Raw genomic sequence first — 27950 nt, 5'->3', positions numbered from 1 at the left:
ATAGGAGGTAGATATGATTTCTCTCACCCTCTTTTACTTTCAAACCGTTACGCTTCTCGAGTAGAATGATACGAAAAAGGCTCTCGTAAAGAAGAAGTCTCGACGACTGGTAGTAAACTTTTGATAATCCTTTAGTTTTAATCCTCTTTCTGGAGCTTCGTATATCGTTCAGAAAAGTTTCATTCTCGTCATTCATATATATATATATTTATGTATTATATAAGTATATGCATATCTATGCATATAGTATTTTTTATAACTTTGATAATAATTTTTCAAATAAAAGATTTTTATAGTCGAATAACGGGATAACCAAAAATTGAACGTAAATGAAAATATCATTTATTTGTAAATAGAAATAGAAAAATATACGAGTGTGGATTGATAAGTTTCGATTCTAACATAGAAACAATTCTGGTTTTTTTCTTTGTTTCTGTCGGAGTATTTTTATTTAAAAGAATAAAAGATATTTTGTTGTCGAGTTATTCCCTTTTTATACGAGTTTATTTATCTATTTATTAGCCTATAAAAATTTTTTATATATTTTATAAGATATAAAACGAGAGACTAGAGAGAAGATTTTGATAAAATTAATAAATTTTTTACGCGTACAATTTTTTTTTTATAATATTTATAAATAAACGTCTTATATAATAAACGTCATGGAAGTTTTTCCATGAAGAAAAACGTTTTATGGGTCAGAGCATTGGAAATTAGAGCTGGCTACGTAAATTTACAAGTTTTCTTATCTAAAGTAATTACTTGCCCCAAGTATCCTCTCTCTCTCTCTCTCTCTTTCACCTATTTTACCTGCTTATATGATTTATCAATTCGTAACAAATTTAGCTTAGAAAAGATACGAAAATAATTATGAAATTGCTTACTGAATTTTTCATCATACTTATACGTGCCTTTTTTTAATCTTTTATCATACAATAATCTTCTCCTTTATTTCAAGTAGATAAATTTATTTTTTAATTGACTAATTATTTCACGTTTTTTTAATTTATATTAAAATATTCAAATATTCAAGTTTTATTTGTTCTCTTTCGGGTTATTTTTATTTTCTAATAGTGAAAATTGAATTCATTTTAACATCTAATTTTTATTCTGTTTTTTGTTTCTTTAATTATTTTAAACAAATAAATAAATAAATTTTTTCTTTAATTATTTGAAATAATTATAAAATTATAATTATAATTTAAATAAATAAATTTTTGTTTTGTTCTTTAATTATTTTAAATAAATAAATATAAATAAATTTTAATTATATATATATAATAAAAATTAATTTAAATAAATAAATTTGTTCTTTAATTATTTTAAATAATGATAAAATTATAATAATAATTTAAATAAATAAATTTTTGTTTTGTTTATTAATTATTTTAAATAAATATATAATTGCAAGTCTTAACACCTGGGTCGATTGAATATTTGATTGATTTGACTTCTAAGCGTTAGAAAAGTTATAGCAGCCATCTGTTATTTGCTTTATTCTTTGAGGTCCACCGACGGATTACTTTCTCAGGGTCCATTCGTTATATAAAAGAGTATGGCCCATATGCAACGGAACAGAACCAGCAAGATCCAAGCAAGCAGCTTGCATCCACATCGTGTGAAATCTTATATGAAACGAAGACGGTCGTTGATTCGTCTAACAGCTGCATTTTCAGGGCCGTCTGCACCCCTTTTTTCCCTCTCGTTTTTTCTTCTTCCACATCTCTTACCGTTTTTGTTTCGTTGAAAGATTTATTGAAAATTTACGCGACTAACCCGAGTCTCGTTCATTTTTTGTCGAACCGTGTTCGTATAATCGATCCAAGTATTTTTATTGTTATTCGATACTTTAATTTAGTAAATTGGATTGAGATTTTAATTATGTATGAACAAGAAATTCATTCTCCTTGATTTTATTTCGTTATTCAATTTCTATTTCATTGAATATTCAATTTATTAATTCGTTTCAAAAAGGATTAGTTTTATTAGTTTATAGAGAAATAAGCATCTTTCATTTTTGGGATTCTATATTTGTAGATGGAATTAATTGAATAGATTTTTGAGATAGGTAGAAATAATAATTAGATATATTTTAACAGATTATATTACTATAATATATTAATCACGAGTATAATCGTGTTGATATATGCGAATAATTGATTCAATTAAATGTATAATGCAAATTGTTATAATTTTTCTTCATTTTTCAATATTTTAATAAATATCGATTAAAATTATTTCCAAAATTTTAATAATTACTTTCGATTCAATTATTATCCATCGTAAAATAAATTAATTTATTACATAAAAGAGCAGATTAATAATCGTGATTAATTGCAATGTTAATATCAATTAAATTTACTTTAAATAAAAATGACTAATATCAAATATATTTTATCCTCAATTGTTCGTATATTAAAATATGTCTTTACACATCTAATTTATGATGGAAATGTTCGGAATATGAATAATGCGGCCCTCTGTATAATTAGTGTCTCTCTTTTTTTACATATTTGCTCTTTCAAATCGAGTCAAAGTGTAGACACATTCATCCTATTATTTTTTTCTCTCTCTCTTCTTCTTCTTTTTCTTCCACTTTCCTTTTTTTTTTTGTAAACAACACGTGGAACAAACTTGACAGTCTTTCAGTTAGAATTATTCATTTAAATTTGAACATGAAATATATTCCTAAACGTTTTCGGGAATGCATTTAAAATGAAATTAACATAAAACTTAGGATCATTTTATTCGTTTGGAATACATATATAATATTTATTTGAAAACAAGTTGTTAGCTTTTAAACGTGATTAAAGTTACGCGTAGGAAGAAATAGTAGAAGCGTAGGAAGGAGGATTTTAATTATTTGCTGTTGGTACTACCGAGCCATGAAATGTCAGAAGTCACTCACAGCTGCTCCGTTGTGTTGAGAGATAAGGAATCGTCTGTCATGTCGGATTGCATGTCTTCAAATATATTTTGTATTATATACTACATAGAAAATGTATGTACGTGTATGTATAAAGTATATATATACATTCTCGTAGGATCATGTAATACTTTACATATCGATTTACCGATAATATTGTTACACTTCTGGTATCTAATTCTTTAGGTTTCTTCGAAAAAAACTATTAAAAAAAAGAAAATAATGTTTATTATTAAAATACCAAAAATTTGACAAAATATTTTATTTAGTATTTTGTTCAAAATTTAATTATTATTGCAATTTCTGGTTAACGAATAATTGTCAATTGCTATTAAAAGTATCCACACAATTATAAATAAATAAATAAATAAATAAATAAATATTTTCTCGAAATAAAAAATTATATAATTGTTTATACGATAAAGTTTCTTTACAATATCATATCGTATAAACATTTATTTTCTAAATTATATAATTATTATTAAAATTAAGTATACTTGTCAATTAAATTATAATATCAAATTAATTAACAATTAACAACCTTTTTTAACAACAAGGCCTTTTTCGCTTGCGCGAACCAGCAACTCGAGACGATTTCGGCCACAAATTAAGTAGACATTTTACAGGTACTTTAAAAACATTTATAAACAAACAAGCGTATAGAAATAATAAAATATCATCAGTTTATTCATGTATATGTCGAAAAAAACAAACTTTGATAAATACTACACTCTGTAATTAGTTTTGTTGTGATATTTAATGAAACTTGAAATCAGCCGGGCGCCATATTGGCGCCGCTCGAGTGCAAAGGGTTAAAACATTAAAAAATCAACTAATGTTGATAATTCGTATAATTAATTTATACGAATTATATATCGTATAAATTAATTATATAATATATATATGTATAATAATTAATATATTAATTATAATATATATATATATATATGTATAATAATTCGTATATTAATTATATAATATATATATGTATAATATCGTATAATTAATTGTCTATTGAAAGTACTTATCATAAATTAATGTTTTTTTTTGTTTTTTTTTTTAATGGACAAAGATGTATGAGAGATAATTTGATTGATAAGAACAGATAAGCAAATGAGTAAATTTGTTGGAAGTTTGATAAGAATAAAGTAAGGAAGGTTGAGTGTGTCTTGGATTGAAAAGAACAATGCGGTCATGATAGGTATGGCGTATGTAACTACATGGCGTAGGGCCTCGCTAATCCGCCTCGTTAGATTTAGGCCGATGGATATAGACGGATATCGTGCTATTATACGACACGTACCTACGACATTCTTCTCCCTGTCCTTGTGTGTTCGTCTACACACACATATCTATACCTTTCTTTTTACATTTATACATCATCAAACACACACAGATATACATTCAAAGTACGACAAATACGATTCATATTAGTAGAATTCGTGTTCAGCGTTTTCCCAGAGTTCACTTTTTCCTTGGATTACAATTTCACGGAATTACTGAACTACTATGATCGTGCAACTACATGATTTAGAAGAAAATTTCAAATTAACCATTAGAAAGTAAACCTTCGAATGATTTATTTTTCTATGTTTATCTTTAATTTCTTATTTTATGTAATTTTGAGGATTACAATTTCACTGAATTACTAAACTACTATGATCGTGCAAGAACATGATTTAGAAGAAAATTTCAAATTAACCATTAGAAAGTAAACCTTCGAATGATTTATTTTCTAAATCTTAATCTTTAATTTCTTATTTTATGTAATTTTCAAATAGATTTGTGGTTTCTTTTGTTTTATTTTCGTTGAAATTCTTAAGACGTGTCATTGATAATTAGAAGAAAATTATGTTGAAATAGTTTATTTTCATTTGATTCGTATAGTTACGATTTGTTTCTAAATTCAATAAAGATATCGTTTATCGATACGCATTGAGATATTTCGATACTGGAAGACTAAAGAACAAGCTTTGCGTGTTCGAAACTAATGCGATTAATAATTCGGTTTGATAGTCCGACAGGAGAGAAGCCGATCGTTTCGATTGAACGAGCAGATAGGCAGCCGTATATTCTTTCTACATGATTTCAATCAAATTCGATTAAATTTTATCTTTATATTTTATTTATAAGATTATCTCTCTCTATCTATCTATCTATCTATTTATCTATTAGTTCGTTTATGATTTTCCATATAAATTATTACATTTATTTGGTTAATATTTTCTTTCATTAATTACACGAGTATAATTTGTAACCCAATTTTCATTGAAATAAAAGTAAAAAAGTATCTCGATTCTCAACAATATTTCAAATTAATTTTCAATATTTTTTAATTAAAGAAGAAGCTTAAATAAATGTTTTCCAAAATAATAATTGAAAACAGTGATTTTGAATTTGAATTTGATCTGTAATCTCCTTAAAGACATTCATTGGTAGAATATAACTCTGAAAGACGTGAACACCATAAAGCCACAGTTTGTGGAACGGTATGTGCATAGTATATGCATATATGTATACAAGGTACAAGTGCCTAATGAGGAAGTGACGTTTCGTAGTGTTTGTACATACAAAGACACCGTAATACCCTCTCGCATAGGCATGCAAGTTGTACATACGAAGATATTGTGTGATGCCGTTGGCATGCAAGGACGCGACCGAGCTCGCATCGTTAGCCGAGACATTATGCTCCAAATCTATGTATATGTAGAACTATATAACCGAGATTATTATTATATTGAACGAACGAACGCTTCTATGGCAACTCAAATATCCAACGTTTCAAATATTTTTTTTTTTTTTATATTTATATTAAAAAAATTATATAATTATTTATATAATTTTTATTTATTTTAAATTATAATTATTTAAAATAATTATAATAAAGTATTATATAAATTATAATTATTTTATATTAAAATTAAATTATAATTATTTTTATATTTAAAAATATTATATAAATGATAATTATTTTATTAATTTTAAATTATATAATTTTTATATTTAAAAATTATTATAAATTTAATTAAATTATAAATTAATATTTATAGTTTTATATTATTTATTTTAGAAATAGGATTTTATTGTTATGCTTCTCATAATTGTTATTTTATTTTGTGATATTATATTTCTGATATTATTCTATTATCTATTATCTTGTCTGATATTATTTTTATTTTCTGAAATTAAAAAATAAATAATTTGTATGTATCACAGGCACTTGGGTGGATAGAAAATAAGAATTTCTGTGAATAATTTATAAAATTAATTATTATTTTACAGGATTACACGTAGACTCATTTTTTCTTGACAGATTATAGAACCATAAGACTTATATGATTGCATAATTAATATCATACACAACTCTTATACGAAACTCACTTTCGTTCCATTTTTTTTCCTTGTATTAAATTAATTGACTCTTTTTGGATTCTCAATTGAATAAATTGTTCTACTTGTGAGAAGAACAAAAGTATGGATAGATTAATTAAAAATTAATTGTTACGATGTGTGTTCTATCATTCGTAATAATTAATATCAAAGTCTTTTTTTGTATTTTTTAAATTCCATTAAAATTCGTCTACGTAAGATATTTCTAACCGCAAATTTAGTCCAATCTGTCGCCACCTGTTGGTATTTCAGAGAATCGCGTTTAAAAGACCAATTCAACTTCCGCATATTTACGAGAGTATTTGTTACCTTTGACAACTCTTTTTCAAATAAATAACAATTAATTATTAATTAACACGCGTATATACGAAACAATTAACTAAAATTATACTCTTATATCTTGTCTTCAACGGAGTAAAAAGAAATAATCAAAATTACGATCACAAATTTTAAGAAAAAAAAACATTCACAAAAATCCACCCTATCTGCGATATATATTCCTGTTCATTTTTATTTCTTATTTATATTTTATATCTTTTTTTTATATTTTTTATATTCATTTTATATATTTTTTATATTTTATATCTTACTTTGTTTTCCTTAAAACTAAAAAAAAAAGGTGAAAAAGCATAAGAAAAAGTAAAGGATAGTTTACTTGTGAAACGAATCATAGCCGAAGGGTGAGATTTTTTCCCCTCCGGCTAACAAAGTTATCGTGAGCTTCTTTTCATCAAACGGACGGAAATACCAAGGCATCCTCCACCCCACCCCCCCTTAGGGTAAAAAGATCGAAGTCGAGAAGTATTCGGTTGTGAAACCTCGTCTTCTTTTCCTTTCTTCTTCCCTTCACCCTTATTTTTCTCTCACTCTCTCTCTCTTTCTCTTTCTCTCTTTTTCTCTCATCTGGGTCATGTTCCAGAACCGAGGACACACGATAAACTCAACGTTTATTCAACGTTCCTGGATCGATGTGCTTCTCGTTATCGTTATCGGTGACCAAACTGTCTGACAGGAGGGGGAACGAGGGGGAAGGAGGAGTGGCCTTTCCCCCTCTCCTCTTTTTTCTTATCTTCCATTTTATATTTTATTTTTTTGTACAAAATTGACCTGCATTTGTGGAATCGGAATGAACGAAAATTATTCTATTTCATTTGAATTTAGCAAAGATTCATCCCCCAAAACGATACATGTGCCCATAATTATCATATTAATCATTATAATCATATATTTCTTGTTTTTTTATTACATTTGAACATTAAATGAATTTTCTATATTATTGAAATAACAAACACTATCTAACGGTTCATTTTTAACAATATCGTGAAAGTTACATTGAATTCATTTAGTTTAAAATAATGTGGTGTGAAATAATTGAAATAATTGATAAACTTCTTTTTTTTTTTCATTTTGATTTAAACCACTTTCATAATTATGGGCACATATATATATTGTACACACTTCGTTTCGTTTAAATGATCTCGTTTGAATGTAACGTAATTTAGAATAGATTAAAAAGAGAGGGGTTTTAAAGTAGGGTGAAAATGACCGATAAAGTGTTTAATATCATCGTTGTATGTGAAGTACGACGTTATACGTATAATCCTATTTTCTCTATCACAATTCTCTCATGAGCATAAGTTTTTATTCATATATTCTTTTTTTCTTTTTTTTTTTCTTTTTAATCTTTTTATTTAATTTTAAATCGTAAAATGGAACAATCTATTATAGATATGTGTCAACGAATTGTTTCATATTTTCTCGTTAATTACAAATACCCGGAGAGCTAAAAGATCTGCAATTTAAAATTGCGCCGTATAATCATTTTATTAATTCTATTATTTAATATATCGTATTGAATCTCTTTTCGCGAGAGTTAAATGTGAATATTAATATACGCAAATTCTTTAGAAATGACTGTAATAAAATTTTATCGTAAAATTTGTCGTTAACTTTTTAGTATATATAATCATAATAATAATAATAATAATGATAAAATTTAAATATAAATTTACGTTTTAATCTAAAATAAACGTTGGTATTTCGATATTTCGAATTATTCATTATACGATGTTGAAAAGAATTAAAATAATGCGTGTGCTTTATCAAATTTTCTAAATGTAGCATACGCGTAGGTTAATTATTGAAATTATATTCTGGGATGTAATCGTATCGTAAATAAAAGAAAAAAAAAGAGGGAACGAAAATATAACTAGGAGAAAATTTGAAATGGTTGGAATTGAAAAGTCACTAGAAAATACGAGCACGTTGAAAAGGTTATGTTCTCTTGACGTATAGGCGTAACGCGTATCGTGCCAAAATTGGCCAAGTTTACCGTACAATTTTTACCACTTGTCGACCCCTTGTTGCTCGCTGTTTACTTCTAACCGATCTTTCCTCTTTATTTTCGTAAGCTTTTTAACTTTTGAACTCGATCGATAAAAAAATATATGCAACATTTCGTAAAAATAAAATCTTCAATATTTTTTATATTTATTTTCTTCTTCTTTTTTTTCTTCTTCTTCTTTCTTCAAATAATTAAATGAAGTAATAAAAGAAAATTGCGTGGGTAAAATAAATGAATAAAAATACAGAGAAAATAGATGAATAAAAAGAGAGAAATAAAAAAGTTACGTCGAAAAGAAGATAAATAAAATTTGAAGATAAGAATTGACGAAGAAAAAAAGGAGGAAACCTGGGATGGAATAAAATAGCGTCGAGAAAAGAAAAGAAGAATATTTTTTTCTCTGATAAAGAATGAACGCGATAAAAGAAAATTGTATATATAAGTAGAAATAAAAAAAAAAGGAATAAATAAAACCAAATCGTCGATAAAAATTTTGGGGGGAGAAATAAAAAAGTGAACGAAGAAAGCGAATAAGTAAAAAAGAAATAAAATTGTTGCTGTTCTAAAAACTGACAGTTCCGTTATAAATAACGTGGTGACGTAAATAAAAATGTAAAAAAATGGAATAAGAAATAAAAAAAAGAAAACAAAAAAATCTAAACGACAATCTCGATTAAAAAAACGCGATAAAACGGGTGAAAAGTTAGCCATGATTTATGACGAATATCGATTTTCCTACTTCCGTGAAAAGCTTCTTCGATCGAGGAAAAAAAAAGTGTGTATTGCTATGAGAATAGGTACACTAACTTGTGTCGAATACATTCATTTCTCTCTCTCTCTCTTTCTCTTTTTTTTCTCTCACTCTTACTTCCCTATTTTCTTTTGTTTCCACTATTTATCACGAACTAGAAAAGATATGCGATCTAAAAAGTGCTCACTAACGGGCATACACGCAGCAATTTCTAGCCTCATTTTTGATTCTTTAGTCCGATATATTTCCCTACGGACACGAATATACACGCAAACACAAACACACACACACACACACGGACAGTAATGTATAATCAAAGTTTTTAGTTAGGTTTATACAAGAGAACGAAGAGTTAACCTGAAAACACGAATAAAAGGTGGCAGTTGTATTCAGTTGTATTTGTAATTGTTTGACGCGACTTTGAAATTTTTATACGTATTTTCTTTTGTTACTTTCTCTCTTTTATTGTTTTGTTTTTTAGTCTCTTTGATTTATTAGTCCCAGTAAAAATTTCGTTCATCTTTTTCCCTACACTCGTATTGTTTGACTTTTTATAATTTTTGTGTGTGTGTGTGCGTGTGTTATAAAATTTTTTTGTTCTTTTTCTCGTTCATACAACGAATTAGGAAAACAAGTAAACGAGATTTCACGAATGATTGAAAGTTGAACGACCGTGGGTAGAATAAAATGTCTTGTTTTCGTGATGGTGCAACTCGCTATCGCGTTCGTTTCGAAGAATCGCAGGGAAGTCACGAAAACGGTCAGTCACGAAGGACGACTACTACTACTGTCGGGCCTTTTAACAAGTGCACTAAGAACTGGGTGAGTTTGAAGTAAAAAAAGAAAATTTATCGACTCGTGTTTTTCTTTTTTAATCGGATACAATCTCGAGGGAAGGAAAAAAAGAAATGTGGATAAGCGGGGAGAATAAAAAAAGTCAAGTTAATAAATCACGAAATAATGGAAAATCAAATCGCAAGGAAAACTTTTCGTATAAACGTTCGTTTATAAACGTTCGTTTCGTAATTATAGAAATTAAAAGAAACGTTTTTGATCTAACATGATCTAAACGAAAAGAAAAATGATACCTAATTGAAGAATACAAGAAAAAAACAAGATATACGAATTCTTAAACTTTGTCACACGATTTAAAATTCGTTCATAAAGTACGCGTTGAAACTGTTTAAAAATATTAACAAAAATTTCTTTTTAAAATCTAACTTTAATAATTAAAACTCGTTATTTTCAATATTACAAATTATTTATAATAAATTCCTTGAAGTGTGTTCATGCAAATGTGTTCATACTGAGATTCTATTAAGAAAATTTATTTATTATTATTTTTAGTAACAAACCTAGTAATAATAAAAATAAGAAAGAACACTTTTGGAAATATTGGAAAGGATTAGAAAAAATTAGGAATGAAATTTAAAAAATATTTTGTTATTCATGTTAACTTAGTAGAAACATGCAAGTAACAACTATACTACGATCGATGGTATAAGAAAACTCGGTTGGTCGGATCTCGCATGTTTATGTTTAGTTCGTAGATATATACACGTGAAAATAAGCAAAGTCTTTTTAAAGCTTGTGCAGGAGGCTCCTCCCAATCGTCGAAGTTATTATAACGCTCGAGTAGGTTCTACCAATTTAGAATAACGTTAGAAGAAAATTCAATATTTCATCAAAGCAACACATATTTCTCTATAAACAATTAAAGAACCCAACCGATCGGAACTTCAATTATTTACAAATCCAACAAATTCGAAACTTCCTTGGATTAACTGCTTGTTTAATGATAAAACGCGTATCAAAGAATTTCAATTAATTTTAATCAAGTTTTTCGTGTTTACTTACTCAAGGACAACTTATTCATTATTTCATTCAGCAAAGATAATTTTAATATCTTTCTAAAGTGTTTCGCAATTAATTTCGTTAGAAATTTTCTTGCTTATCGTTGTCTAATATATGAACAGAGAGAGAAAGAGAGATAGAAGATCTTGGTAGAAATTTTCTAAATTAATTTCAAACTTCTCGAGTGTTACGGAAACCATCTTAACGTATTCCCATCTCTCTCTCTCTCTCTTTCTCTCTCTGTTTCTCTCCTTTTCTCTTTTCATTTTTCATCAAAGAAAGTCAGCATTGCTCGTAAATTCAATCGATAACGTCCTAAGCTATTTATTTCTTTTCTATCGATTACTGTGTTTCTTTTAAATACGTGTATATATTAGATCTTTTAGAATCTGATGAGATCGAACTTAAATCAGCTCATAAAATCCTAAAAAAAGATATATAAGATAATAATAAATTTAAAAATATTAATTCTTTTTCTTAGAAGAAATATTCACTTATTGAAACTAATAATTTTTTCCTCTTTTTCAATGTTTATAAAATTATGAATTATCTGTAAAAGAAAATAATGTTATTTACTAATTAAATTAGTCACGTTTAAAAATCAATCAAAATAATTTTATTTATTTTCTTTAATCAACCTAGTAATAGTAAAAAAGAGATAAAACATTTTAGAATGAGTCAAAATTATTGAACAAATTTTAAAGTGAATTTTCGAAACATTTGAAATACAAAAAGTAATTTAATTTCATCGAAAGTTATTATTATCGTCTTCAATTATGTGATTTACTTTAGTTAATAAAATTCACGATTACGTTCGCGTACTTTTATCAAATATAACATTTTCTAAAATAAATGAACATTTATCATCATACCTTTAAGTTTTCCATTGTATCTCAGAAATATTTTCATGAAAACTCAATCAAAAAATCAATCAAAATAATCTTTAATCAACCTAGTAATAGTAAAAAAGAGATAAAACATTTTAGAAAGAGTCAAAACTATTGAACAAATTTTAAAATAAATTTTCGAAACATTTGAAATACAAAAAGTAATTTAATTTCATCGAAAGTTATTGTTATCGTCTTCAATTATGATTTACTTTAGTTAATAAAATTCACGATTACGTTCGCATACTTTTAACAAATATAACATTTTCTAAAATAAATGAACATTTATATCATACCTTTAAGTTTTCCATTGTATTTTAGAAATATTTTCACGAAAACTCGTGCAAACTCGTTATGGTAACGGATAAAGTTTAGTAATACAATAAACATAATCTATGATTCGAATGACGTGAATTCTGTTTAAAGAGAAGGTCCGTTCAATTTAGTATAATATTGCTAGAAGGTATAATAGTTGATTACGAATCAACGAGAGAAATTTCTTTTTCTTTTCAACGAGATACGGAAAGAGAAAATGTAGGAGAGTATTGTAGCCGAACGAGAGAAAGAAATAAAATGAAAGAAAGAAGTTACGGCAAGGAAAGATAAAAAAAAAGATAGGAGAGTATGGCAAGGGGTGGAAAGGGGTGGAAAGGGGGATGGAAAGGTTTCTTGTACTCGCTCGATAACGTTGAGCTTCTATTTTCTCTCTCTCTCTCTTTTTCTATCTCTCTATCTCTATTTATTCTCACTATCCACCCTTCTTTTGTATCCCTAAAATTTCGGAATTTTTATCTACACGATTCTACCCTTCTCGTTCTTTCAATTTAACCGTCTCTTTCATTTCTTCGTAAAATGTATGCATTATCCTTGTCCATACGCATACACACATACATACGTATGTACGTATATATACAAATACAGTTTCACAGATTGAAAATTCCTAGCATTGTTAAACTATACGGAACACTGACAACTTGTAGACGGCTGATATTGATTATCAGTTACTTCCAGTGTCCTCCGTGGGATTACGTAAGGTTCGATCCGTTCGACTGTTAGAACGTAAACTTTATGAACGAACGTTGTTGGTTCATCGTGAAAAAAAAGGCTTACGATTATTTTTTTTTACTTCTTTCTATTCCTCCCTTGATATATTTGTTTTTTTCTTTTTTTTTTTCTTTTTATTTCTAATAAATCATTCTTTTTTCTATAGATAATTAATCATTTCAGAAATTTGTTAAAAGAAGTTTGTAATATTTTAAGAAATTATTATAAATCTTCATGTCTTCTTTACTTTTTCTTTTTTTTAATAAAAAGTAAGTAATTAATTTAATATTTTAAGGAAACTTATAACATTAAATATTACTACTTTTAAATTACTAGATAGACAAGGAGAGAAATATTTTGGAGATATTATTTGATATGTTCTATTATTCCATAGAATTTGTTTCAAATCAAATAAAGTTCAATTTATTAATTTTTATTTAATTTATAATAAAAGAAAAATATTTTATATTTTAATTTATTAATTAATTTTTTAATTTAAATTTATTAAATTTGTTAAAAGAAGGTTGTAATATTTTTAGAAATTACTATAAATCTTCATGTGTTCTTTACTTTTTCTTTTTTTTTACATAAACTAAGTAATTTAATAAATATTTTTAGGAAAGTTATAACATTAAATATTACTAGTTTATTACTAGATAGACAAGGAGAGAAACATTTTGGAGATATTATTTGATTTATTCTATTATTCCATAGAATTTGTTTCAAATCAAATAAAGTTCAATTTATTAATTTTTATTTAATTTATTAATTAATTTTTTAATTTAAATTTATTAAATTTGTTAAAAGAAGGTTGTAATATTTTAAGAAATTACTATAAATCTTCATGTGTTCTTTACTTTTTCTTTTTTTTAATAAAAAGTAAGTAATTTAATAAATATTTTTAGGAAACTTATAACATTAAATATTACTAGTTTTAAATTACTAGATAGACAAGGAGAGAAACATTTTGGAGATATTATTTGATTTATTCTATTATTCCATAGAATTTGTTTCAAATCAAATAAAGTTAAATATATTAACATAATTAACAATATATCAGTGTCTACATATGATACGTTAACCAATTAAATTTCTCAAATTTATTACAAATATTACACGAAAAGAAAAACCTCAACAAAACAAAAATTACTCTATTTCTTTTGTTCTTATCTAACTATTTGACAAAACCGATGACATTCCCCTTGCTGACTCGTCAAAAAAAAAGCGTCTATTTGGCCAGCGGATTTTCCGGAAGTCTGGGGACTAAAAATGTCGTTCGATCGATACCTACCACTTCCTTTTATTCTTGTAAGTGAGTAGGAAGAGTTCGATCGAAGGACGAACGGGAGGAAAAAGCTTTGGTAAAACCCCAAAAAGAAAAAAGATACACACACACATACAAACACACACATACACACACCCCCACACACACACACAGAAAGAAATGGAGATAGAGATGAAGAGACATTTCGAACGGACAACGTTGGTTCTTTTGGCACGTCATAAAAGTTCTACTACGTGACCAACGTTTGTAGAGAAGGGTGGGTAAAGGGTGAGTAAAAGGGTGAGAGATGAAATGAGGGGAAAGAAAAAGGGGTAAGAACACGCAAAGTCCGAGGAGCTGAAATTCTCGACATGTTCCATGGGAGTCTTATGAATGAGAAGACTCAGCCAACTTTTACCCCCTCTCCCCTCATCCCCCTTCTTTTTTTTTCTCCCTCCTTATCTCTCTCTCTCTCTCTCTTCTTTTTTTCTTATTTCTTATTTCTTTTTTGTTGATTTCTCTCAGACGTTTTCTTTGCCGTTGAAAGAGCTTTACTCCGATATCGGCCCACTTAAATGGCTCGTGCTAAAGTTCCCTATGTTTCTTGGTGAAATACTTGGAATTACTATACACGGATATATATAGAGAGAACTATCTAGTTTCTGTGTTCTATCTATACCATTTTCCGTGGTATTAGCCAACAGTTCCAAGATTATCGTGCTAAGATTTCCTGCAAACTATATTTTTCTACCCCCCCCCACCCCTCTTTTTCCTATTCTATCTATTATATACTCGTGGTATTGATCCGAAAAGTTTTTTTTTCTCTTTCTTTTTTTTTGTTAATTTATACACAAGTTACAATTAGATGCATTCATTCTCGATTATATAATTTTATTGTTATATTTATTATAATTAATAATTTAATTTCATTGTTTTTTTTTTTCAAATCGATGATTATTTTTTTACTGTAGTTTTAAAAAGTTTTCATTCGAATTGGTTAGAGTGATTAATTTTAATCGTGACGATGAATGCGTGAAGATAAATTTGTCTCGAAATTTATTGTTTTTTCTTTTTTCTTAATTGCATATTCGAATTGTTTCGAAGATAGAAAAGATAAATTGTGATTAATTCATAAAGCAAAGATTAAAGTTAGGATGTAGTCCATATCATCGTTTAATTACAGTTGGGCCAACCTAAAAGCTGTAATTATACGAGCGATAGCTCTCATACTTGACGTTAGTATGTGTGCATGCTGCTTTTACGAGCTTTGTCATTTTATCGTTCCTGTTATCATAATTCACACTTGGACTGCTGCTCGATTAGAAATATTGTCTTATACGTGTAACTCAAACATTGTATGATATATTAAAAAGCGCATTTTTCATTTAATTAAAATTATTCAATAATTCATTTATTTAATATAAAAGAAATATTTATATATATATAAATTAGTATAATTATATATATAAAATAAATTATATTTATTTTATATTATTATAATAATAATAAAATAATATATAAATTAATATAATAATAATATAATAATATATAAAATAATATAATAATAATATAATAATATATAAAATAATATAATAATATATATAATTATAAATAATAATAATATATAATAATATTATAAATAATATAATAATATTTAAAATAATATAATAATATATAAAATAATATAATAATATATATAAAATAAATTAGTATGACGTAAGTTGATGAAAAAACTTTTGATCGTCTAAAAAAAAAGATGAAAACAAAGAAAGAAAGAAAGAAAGAAAGAAAGGAAGAAGGAAGAAAAAAAAATGAATAAAACGGGTCGATTGCCAGCACGTTTAATCTTTTCCTCTAAACTTCTATTTTTATTGGTCGCGACCGTCCTCAAGGGCGTCTCCGCGTGCTCCTTCAAATGATTTATTTTTATGTCCTGGCACACATACCCGATTTCCTCTTCAAAGGACGCCTTCGTACGAGTTATCGAGATAATTAAGAGACTTCGAGCTCGATTAAAATATCTAGAATATCTACATATTCTTATATTTCAAAGATTTTCATTATTTTATTATTCTTGATATTAAAAAAAAAATAATATTCTTTCTCTTTAAAATCAATAATTATGAATATTCATACGATCTTACTTTCTAATTCGTTTATTTTTAATACCACAACAGAGAACAAACACAAAGTTTAATTTAATTAATTACAAAAGATAAACGAAGATACTCTTGAATCGAATTTTAAATTTTATCTAGTTAGCTGGAAGAAATAAAAATAAAATAAGAATAGCTAACTTAATTGCGATAAGATCTAATTAACCCTTTATTATTCGCTAGTTTTTTTTGAAGTTTTTAAACGTATTACGAAAGTTATGATATTGCTTATACTATATTCTATAATATATTTATATAATATATTTATATTTATATATATATATATTTTATAATTCTATAATATATTTTATATTCTGTAATACATATTATTATTATTATACTATATTTCTATAATATAATTATAGAAATAAAGTAACAATTATAAAATATAAATTTCCATTTTACAAAACAAAAAATATATATACATGCACATATATATAAATTATAAAATATTATATAAATATTTATATATATATAAATATATTAGTTGATAGTAACATAATGTTATAGAAGATTAACACATTCTAAATCATCGTTTGAACTAACCCAATGGAAATTGGTTGTTAAATCGTGTCTATCTATACCTGGGGAGAGATTTCGGCCGATTTTCGAATTTAACGTTTACCGAATATAGGAAAAACTCCGAGTTCGCTTGGTTGCTTCCACCCGGGGGTAAAATCGATTCGAGTAAGGGTGGCTATGCTAGTGGTGATAGGCTAGGATCGGTGGTAGTGGTGGTAATGGTAATAAAAGTAGTAATGGTATTGTATCGGATGATTGCGCGTGTGCACCTTCTTTTCTAGCATTTGTTTCAACCTATGAGAGAAGAAGAGTCGCACAGAAAATATAAATTTCATGATAACAAAATAAAATATAAAACGAAATAAAATAAAATCAAATAAAAGAACCGAACCATGTCACTTTTTTCGATAGCAGTTTGTATTTATGGAACAAATTTTTTTCCTATCGTTTCTTCATTTGAATTTCAAGCGACGTTCAGAGCTTTCCTTCAAAAAAGATGAATTGTTTGTAATATAAAAAGAAAAAAAAATTAGCGGAAAACATAAATTCAACTTCAAAGATTCGTAGGAGGAAAGGAGACAAATTAAATAAGGACAAAACAATTATTGTCCTTTTGATCTTTCTTTTTTTTTCTTTTCTTTTCTTTTTTTTTTGTTTCCTGCTGTATATTTAATTTCCTTTTAGTTAGTTGAGTAGGAAACCGTGTCACGCGCCGTTGATTTATTATTTTTTTTCCAAAAGGAATAATTAAAGCTTAGCTGTGATGTGACGATGGCGGCAGGTAAACGCGAAGTAAACCGACGAAACGCACGATAAGTGCCGTAAAGGAAAGTAGCCTCGAGTACCATCGGGACGAAAACGAGCTTTAAAGCTCCAACAGTGTGCTGAATTTCCGGAGGATATCGTATTTGCCTCCGAGCATTCTTATTAGCCCCCGAGCTTTTTTATTGGCCCCTGAGTTTCCTGATTGGTCATCTTGGAAACGAGCTGACCCTTTTCCGCACCTTCAAAATCAAAAATAATAATTGACGCTGTATTTCAATAGTATTTTGATCAAAGTATTTATTTCATACTTTAGTTACCATAAACCACACGTGTCATTTGTTGAAATTAAAAACTTGGTTGAGTTAGTATAATTTGTAATATAATATAATTAGTAAAATGTAAACATTTTCGTCACATTCTCTCGAAGCTTAATTTTTTAAAGGTTTCACTTCAACCCCGTGTGAATTGCAAGCACGTATTTTTTTCTCCTTCTTTTTTTGTCTCACATTTACACCTTTTTTACCATCTTAAATTGCATCCTCTGTATTTTGAATCGGCAACAAAATCAAAAATAGTAATTGACGCTGTATTTCAATAGTATTTTGATCAAAGTATTTATTTCATACTTTAGTTATCATAAACCACACGTGTCACTTGTTGAAATTAAAAACTTAATTGAGTTAGTACAATGTGTAATATATATATTTAGTATAAAATGTAAACATTTTCGTCACATTCTCTCGAAGCTTAATTTTCTAAAGGTTTCACTTCATTGTGTGAATTGCAAGCACGTATTTTTTTTCCTTCTTTTTTTGTCGCACATTTACACCTTTTTTACCATCTTAAATTGCATCCTCTGTATTTTGAATCGGCAACAAAATCAAAAATAGTAATTGACGCTGTATTTCAATAGTATTTTGATCAAAGTATTTATTTCATACTTTAGTTACCATAAACCACACGTGTCATTTGTTGAAATTAAAAACTTAATTGAGTTAGTACAATGTGTAATATAATATATTTAGTATAAAATGTAAACATTTTCGTCACATTCTCTCGAAGTTTAATTTTCTAAAGGTTTCACTTCAACCCCGTGTGAATTGCAAGCACGTATTTTTTTTTCCTTCTTTTTTTGTCTCACATTTACACCTTTTTTACCATCTTAAATTGCATCTTCTGTATTTTGAATCGGCAACAAAATCAAAAATAGTAATTGACGCTGTATTTCAATAGTATTTTGATCAAGTATTTATTTCATACTTTAGTTACCATAAACCACACGTGTCATTTGTTGAAATTAAAAACTTGATTGAGTTAGTATAATATGTAATATAATATATTTAGTATAAAATGTAAACATTTTCGTCACATTCTCTCGAAGCTTAATTTTCTAAAAGTTTCACTTCATTGTGTGAATTGCAAGCACGTATTTTTTTTTCCTTCTTTTTTTGTCTCACATTTACACCTTTTTTACCATCTTAATTGCATCTTCTGTATTTTGAATCGGCAACAAAATCAAAAATAGTAATTGACGCTGTATTTCAATAGTATTTTGATCAAAGTATTTATTTCATACTTTAGTTACCATAAACCACACGTGTCATTTGTTGAAATTAAAAACTTGATTGAGTTAGTATAATATGTAATATAATATTTAGTATAAAATGTAAACATTTTCGTCACATTCTCTCGAAGCTTATTTTCTAAAAGTTTCACTTCATTGTGTGAATTGCAAGCACGTATTTTTTTTCCTTCTTTTTTTGTCGCACATTTACACCTTTCTTACCATCTTAAATTGCATCTTCTTCTTCTTCTTCTTCTTCTTCTATTTCTTTCTTTTCTCTTTTAGTAATTTGTACCAATGACGAGGACGATGTCAAATGAAAAAAAAGGAAAAAAAAGAAATCGAGCGTTCTCTCTTTGACAATCTCCGAGGCTTATTTTCAGATATCCTTAGAATTTAATTCGAAGAACGCACTGTGATTGTCTCGAGAAGAATTTTTTCTTTTTACTCCCGTTTATTTTTCTCTTTTTCTTCTCCCGTAGAAAGTTCGTCGGGAAAGAAGTAAAAGAATGAAAGAAAGGAAATAAAAGGGGAAAAGAAGAAGGTAAAGGCAAGAGCTTTCGCGTGTCACGAGTGAACTTTACGAGTACCCAGAGAAAAGTTCGTTTTATTTTCGGAAGAAAAAAAAAAAACCAAAAAAAGATAAAGGAAGCATCGTTTTGCCAAAAAGATTTGTGAACTTTCGGTACGATGACTTTTAATAGAAATCTTAGAAAAATTAAAGAAAGATCGATTATTATTACACAAAGATCATTGTTTTATATTAATTAATTAATTTATTCGATTATTTTTTAATTTACTCACAACGAAGCTTCGAATTAAAATGAAATTAAATAATCTATCGACTTTTTAATTCGAATTATGTTCAAAATTTGTTTAAATTGAAATTCTTAAATAAAATCAGCTAAAATGAGATAAATGAATCGACTTAAAACATTTATTTTCAACGAAATTCTAAAATCAAATCAAATAAAATAAAATAAATTAATCGACTACATATTCGAGTTCTTAATTAATTTGTTTTAAATGAAATTATTAACTATAATAATAAGATCATATTTTTTGTTGAAATGAGTGTACTTAGATTTAGGTTCTCTTATGATTTTATCTTCGTTTTTAATCATGCAGCTGATTAATCATCTCTTCTCTCCCTCTCTCTTTCTACTTCTTGTTATTGCAATCGATTAAACTACGCTTCGTTAAATCGAAGCTTTAGATATTTCAGGAAATGTATCGGAACGATACGTAATTTTGGGTAAAACGCGTTTAAATTTCGGACCTCGAGTTCGTAAATGCATGTTGCACACACGTACGTGCATACTGCACGCGTATATGCACACACACATATATATAGAGCGACAAATTTACGAGTAGGACGCGGTCGATGTAAATAATTAATTAGTTTTCATTATGCGAAACAACACCGCATTACGATCGTTCGATATGTCGGGTCATGTCAACCAGAAACATTCCATATATGTAATATGTAAAATTCGTGTAACGTTCGAAGCATGATTCATCGATCCGTTCACCCTTCTTTTTGAATGATACTTGAATTTAAAATATTGATTTATATCGATTTCGTGTTGCTTCACTCTCATCATTTTTTCCTTAACGCGTCAAAAGAAGTACAATTTAAAAAAAAAAAAGATGAAACATATATACATATATATATACATATACATAAATATATATATATAATATAATAATAATATAATAATAATATAATATATAATATATAATAATTAAATAAAATAAGTATTATTATATATTATATAATATATAATTAAATAAAATATATAATTAAAATAAAATAAATATTATTATATATTTATTATAATGATAAAAATATAAAAATATATAATATAAATAATATTATATTAAATTAATTTTATTATTATAATAATAAAAATATAATAAACATACATATACATATATATATATATAAATTATAAAATTATATTTTATTATTTTGTATCATATTATTTATTGGTTAGCAAAAAGTAAAAAATTAAAAAACAAATAACAATAATAATAATAATAATAATATAATTCTTCATAATGTTATTGTTCAATTTTCCTCTTTCCTTCTTTCTTTCTTTTTCTGTACTTGCAATTTGATATCCAAGTTGATGGAATTTGGTCAAAAGTGGGTTAGATTCCTTTGGAATTGAATACGAGCGATCAGATTGCTTTGAAAAAAAATAAAAAAAAAGATTACTCTTTTCTCGACAAATCGAAGCCGGAGCACCAAGAACGATACGCATCTATCGGTCGACGTTGAATGCGACGATTTACGAGAGAATCGTAGTAGAAAGGTTTCCCTCTCTCTCTTTTCATTCTTTTTTCAAAACAGGAATAGATATCTTTCATTTTTGCATTTTGATCGTACAATGGTATCACGTACCAATATCGCTACGATTTCTATTAAATCAGATGGAATATACAATTCGTATCATAGTAAATGATCTTTCCTATTTCTTTCTTCACTACTATACTTCTTCTTCCATCTTTGACATTTTCTTTTGTGAATTTAATCGATTTGCATCTATCGATTTTAACAATGTAAAAATATTTGTGCACGCGTGTGTGTGTGTGTGTTCTTTTTATAGAATTAAAGTTAAATATTTAACATTATTTCTTAGTATTAGAATTAGGGTATTCCCCTTTTTGAAGTGAAAATTTGTTTTTCGTTGTGATTTGAAATTCAATGAAACGCAATCGATGAAACGGAAATGAAGGGACGACATTAAAAAGAATTAAACATAAATATCTATAGTAGTCGAAAGTAGCCGACTAGCCGAAGATATAATAGACGAACCTTCGTTGAAATTGAAAATTTCGTTAAGTTTGTATAATATGCAATGTAGTATATAGTTACCGTCAAAGCTGGAAATCCGCCATTGCTAGCAGTTCCTAGGCATTGTCAACAATAGTAATACTATACAATATAATTACTATATTATAGTATATATTTTACTATTATTATATTACAGTAATTATATTATATTATAACAATATAATTACTATTATAGTATAATATATTAGTGTAGTTATAATAGTATATAATTACTGTATTATAGTATAATATATTATTGTATTATAATATATAGTAATAGTATATAATTACTATTATATATATTATTATTTATTTATACTATTACTACTATACTACTATTACTACTACTATTATATATACTATAAATTAATATTATAATATATTATATATTAAAAAAATTATTATAATTATAAATATATAAAATTAATTATTATAATATACTATTAATATATATAATTAGGTAACATAAATAGTATAAAATGTAAACACTCGTCTCTCTTTCTCTCCAAGTTTAGTTTTCTAAAAGTTTCACTTCTTCCACGTGTAAACTGCACACATGTATTTTTTTTTTTTCTTTCTTTTAACTTATTTTAAATATTTTTTTTTGTCTCTCTCTCTCTTTCTCTCTTTCTCTCTCTCTCTCTCTCTGTTTCTTTAATTATCTTTTTCTTTTTCTTTTTCTTTAAACGTTCCAAGAAAACATTATTGACTTTACTCATAACATATCATCGATCCTTCTGACAATCCTATTATTCTCGGTGTTGGGGCCGAGCATGCTCTTAATAATTTTTATACATACCAAAGACAGGCTGCTGTCTCAGCATTTTCTCCGAAGTCGTAAAATTGAAGAATGAACCTATCTATGACCCTTTCTTCCCCCATTTGTAATTCTAGCAAGAGTATACAAAGTTACTTTATTTTTCTAAAAATTATACTTTTAGATCGGACAAACATGACTAAACATCTTATCATACGAAGTATCTCAAATAAAATTAAAATATATTAATAACATCAATATTTGATCATGATATTATTCATTCAAATTTTATATGATTTTCGATCGATAAATATTTCAAAAATAAGAAAAAGAAAATATCTAAAATATGAATTAAAAAGAATGATAAATTAATCCCAACAAAATATCGCGTAACAAAATATATATTAATTAATTTTAATGACTTTATAAATCAATAAAACCTTTTCGAGAGAATACTTTTTGACAAATATTGAAATTAAAAATATAAATTAAAGAAAAAAAAACACAACAAATAGAAACATGATTTACAATTTATCTACAATTGTTACGATTCTTTTTTTCAAATTTTTCATTTTAAATAATAAACGAATGTTAACAACGTTACAGAAGAAGAAGAAGAAAAAGAAGATATGTATGATAGATATATTTATTAATTAGTATATAGATAGAATGTGCGAAAAAAGTGAAACTACAATTGTTACGATTTTTTTTTCAAATTTTTCATTTTAAATAATAAACGAATGTTAACAACGTTACAGAAGAAAAAGAAGAAGAAGAAGAAGAAGATATGTATGATAGATATATTTATTAATTAGTATATAGATAGAATTGTGCGAAAAAAGGTGTAAGAAGGTAAAAGATAGGATGTACGCCTTCGTTAATAGGATGACGTCTTAAGAAAGGCTTCGTTTAAACTATAAACCTCCCAACTACTCTTTTCTATTCTCTTTCGTCGCGTGATCTTCGATCGGCGTTCGACATCATGCTTGTTGTTGCTCGAAGAAACCGATACACAAACCGGTGTCCCCTTTTCTAGATCGAATTCCGTGCAAGGGTTAATCGCCTCTTCGTAATACACTCAGGTTCTACACGTTCTACACGTTCTAACGATTCTGTTTTTTTATCTCTGTTTTTTTACTTATTCCAAGAAATCATTCGTCTATTCGATTATACGACATTGCGATTATACTTTTATCTTTTATCTTTTATTTTAATATTTATTTTCCCTTATTAATATAAATAATGCGAATTATTTTATTTTTTATTATTAATGATTCATTTTTGTCTCCAGACAAATTAATAATTGTTTCAACATTATGATATATAAAAATATATAAATATAATATAACATTAATCGTAATAATAATTCACATATCACTAATCAATTCACTATAATGTATAAAAAAAGTCAAAACACCATAAAGATGAAATAAAATTACAAATATGATATGAAAGATAATTCAATTAGATAATAGGTAACGTAGAAGAGTACAAATGAGAAATGAATAAATTCTTCATTATCATTATACTTATCTCAATCATTATTGTTATCATTATTATCATCTTACAATTCAACTTAAAACTAAATCTACATATAAATGCATATAACTAATAGTGAAACCCATATATATATATATTATTTATATTATATATATTATTATTATATATATTATTATATTATATATATTAATGTAAGACACGTTTTCGTTTACGAGTAAATGTGTCTCTAATATAGAACGGTGTCCTAAATGTCCGAAAGTAGGGTACTAGTGACAAGGGGAATTTGGGGATGGCTTGAAGCGCTCCCTAGGATGGTTCATTGCGATACAAGAGGGGTGTTGAGGGGTTCAACAGAGAGTAGGATCGTTGGGAAGGGAATGGAAAGGGGAGAGAAGAAAAGGGGGAGTGAGAGAGAGAGAGAGAGAGGTGGTTGAGTACGAGGGGGTCGGGGGTAGAGAAGAGGGTTGAGTGAGAGCTGCGGAATACTTTCGTTATGGGAGGAAATTACGTCACTGCTCCAGAGATGGGGAGTGGTGTAACTAGAACTCCCACCACAAGCATCCAACACCATCACCACCACCATTCGTGATGTTATACGGCACTGCTCGTTCCAGATAATCGGGTCAATCGGTACTATTGGTCGTTTCTCTTTCGTTTTTTTTTTTCTTTTTCCACCATCTCTTTATCTTTTTTTTATTATTCCCTGGTCGAACTATCGACCCCCGACGAGCTTGGATTATAATGTGCGTAAGCTTTCGATGCTATATTCCGTGTGTAAAAGATAGATAGAGAATAAACAGCGAATTGGAACGATACCGCTTCGACAATTATCTTATCTACTGATCCAACGTATTTGATATAGTTTTTATTTGTTATTTTATTGATCGATCACGGAGTTGGTTTAATTTATGTTTGATTTTTCTTATAGGCTTTTGCGAGGGTAGGTAATCTTATTACAAAATTAGAATCTGATTTTTTTTGAAGTTATACTTCTTTTCGCGCGTTGGGGAAAATGTAATGGAGAGTGATTTTGTTCCGAGCGTCTGGAAAAACGACACCATGAAGTTTGTCGGTATTTACGACGCGCGGCAAAGCGATTTCAAGTATACGGCGTGAAGTTGTCTTCTTTTCTTCTTCCCCCCTTTTTTCTCAAGCGGGTCACCCATCCAAATACTAATCGTACTCAGCGCTGCTTTACTTAAATGATCGAAGCGAGAACTAATGCTGTAAACGCGCCATGACTGTTAACGCGTGAAGTAATTCGATATATCTTTCTTATATTTAGTGACTGATATCTATATTTTGATATTTTCTTTTTCTTTTTTTATTCTTTCTTATATATATAATAATAATAATATTTTTTTTTTTTAAGTTATTTCTTTTCTTTGAAGTTTTTTTTGAAGTTATTTTTGAGGTTTTTGAGGTTATGTTCGTTTTGGTACGGCAAAGAAGTATAACTTCTTACGTGCGTACATAAGTACACACACCAGTTTTTATAAATTTCTTATTAAATAGTTTTAATATTAGATATAAGCCAAGAAGTTAGATTTCAATAAATTTTTATAAAAGAATATTAATAATATATAATTATATGGGATATAGAATATTTTTCATGAAAAATAAGAAAAATTATTAGAATATTATTACAAATAAAATGTAAGATAACTTTTAATTAAAAAATATACAAGCTTTATTAAAATATAAATTATTAAATATTTTAATATATATATTTTAATATTTTATAGTTTAATTTAAAATATAAAAAAATAATATTCAAATGATAAGTTATGTTATAATTCAAAGTGAGTTGAAAGAAATGGTGGATGGAGGAACGAAGAGAATCGATTTACAAACCGTCTCGTGTATTTTAAGGCTGTTCCTCTCTCTCTCTCTCTCTTTCTCTCTCTCTCTTTTGGTTACAGCTTTGTCTACACAGACAGCATATGTATCATCTACACATCTAGATGTTTATATGATACTATCTTCATGTATATAAATATATACACATATATTTGAATATACGCACACATATAAGTACACACACACATATATATACGTGGCATTTGCATCGACGTCGTTAGTAATGTCTAACGAGGTAGACTTCACGAATCTTGAACGAGCACCAAAAATACATATTACGTCGGATCTATTGTCTACCATAATCCTGTTTTTAGCAGAAATGAGCAAAATAAATCTCATATTCCATATCTTGTTTAAACAAGATTATTTTTAAATATAAAATAGTTATTTTAAAATAACCTACGACATTTACACAAAAGACATATATATATAAATAAAAAATAATTATATATATATTATTATATTATCTTATGTTTTTATTTTATTTTTAAAGCATTTATTTGTCGATTAGAAAGATATATTAATCTCGATTAGATAATTATTAATTATAATTTATGCAGTCCCATTAAAAAAAAATAAATAACAATTATAATATAATTTTACGTGTTATCTTAAATAATTTATTTGTTTTAAATAATTAATTATGGTATGTGTGTTGTTATTAGACGAGATTATATTTTTTTTTTTTGTAGAAATTTCCTTGAAAAATTGATAATCGTTTAATTTCAAATTAACGTGACTCTCTTTAGATTATTACGAAACTGAAAACAAAGCATGTATAAAAATGTAGTTTATATTGTAAAATATGGTAAAGGAAGTGTAAAAATACGATCAAAAAAAAAAATGGAACATTTCTTTTTTGGTCGAGGTTACCTTTTTAAAAAAATATTTGATGCGTATAAAAATAATGAAATACCATTCTAACATTGTGTTTTGTTCTTATTTATTACAGAAACAAGGAATAATAGTACGACAATTAGAAGAGGAACTTAGATTAAGGATGCGTAATCCGAACGTTGAGATGCAACAACAAATGGAAGTTTTGTTTAACGAAAATGAACATCTGACACGAGAAATTGCCATCCTACGTGACACGATAAAGGTAAAGTTCGCAAATACGTAATCAAAATAATGACTAGGTTAAATATCGATTCGTTCTTGTTAGATTTTTGAATATTTCATTTCATTTAACGAGCACAATTTTCATGATAATCGTCGTTACTTTATTCAAATTTCGATGCTTCGTTTTAATATTCAAGAGATGTGTACTCGTTTAATTAACAACGGTAACAGCTGCATTATACGATTAAAAGTAACCATGATATGTATTGGAAGATTTATCGAGAGAATTATTACGTCACATGACTCGAATTTATATTTAAGTACTCAATTACTGTATAATATATTCGTATACAATTTTACAGTAAAGTTGAAGCAAGTAAATTTTTAGGTATGCGTGATCGCTTGCATTTATTTATCTCAAAATTTACATTTATTTATTGCAAAAGTATATCTCGATGTTTTTTT

General features: G+C 27.0%; 1 protein-coding gene across 3 annotated transcripts in view; it reads left to right on the top strand.

Moving 5' to 3' along the window:
- Positions 1-27950, top strand: part of LOC122514671 (ELKS/Rab6-interacting/CAST family member 1) — a 78192-nt gene that overhangs the window by 6810 nt on the left and 43432 nt on the right. For all 3 annotated transcript variants that reach the window (XM_043631608.1, XM_043631609.1, XM_043631610.1), the window contains exon 2: positions 27376-27525. In XM_043631608.1, coding sequence (XP_043487543.1) covers positions 27376-27525 — 150 coding nt within the window. The remainder of the gene's footprint in view (positions 1-27375; positions 27526-27950) is intronic.

Source organism: Polistes fuscatus, unplaced genomic scaffold (assembly GCF_010416935.1).
Source record: "Polistes fuscatus isolate 324 unplaced genomic scaffold, CU_Pfus_HIC Scaffold15, whole genome shotgun sequence".
In the NCBI taxonomy this organism is placed as follows: domain Eukaryota; kingdom Metazoa; phylum Arthropoda; class Insecta; order Hymenoptera; family Vespidae; genus Polistes; species Polistes fuscatus.
This window is presented reverse-complemented; position numbering and strand designations above follow the sequence as displayed.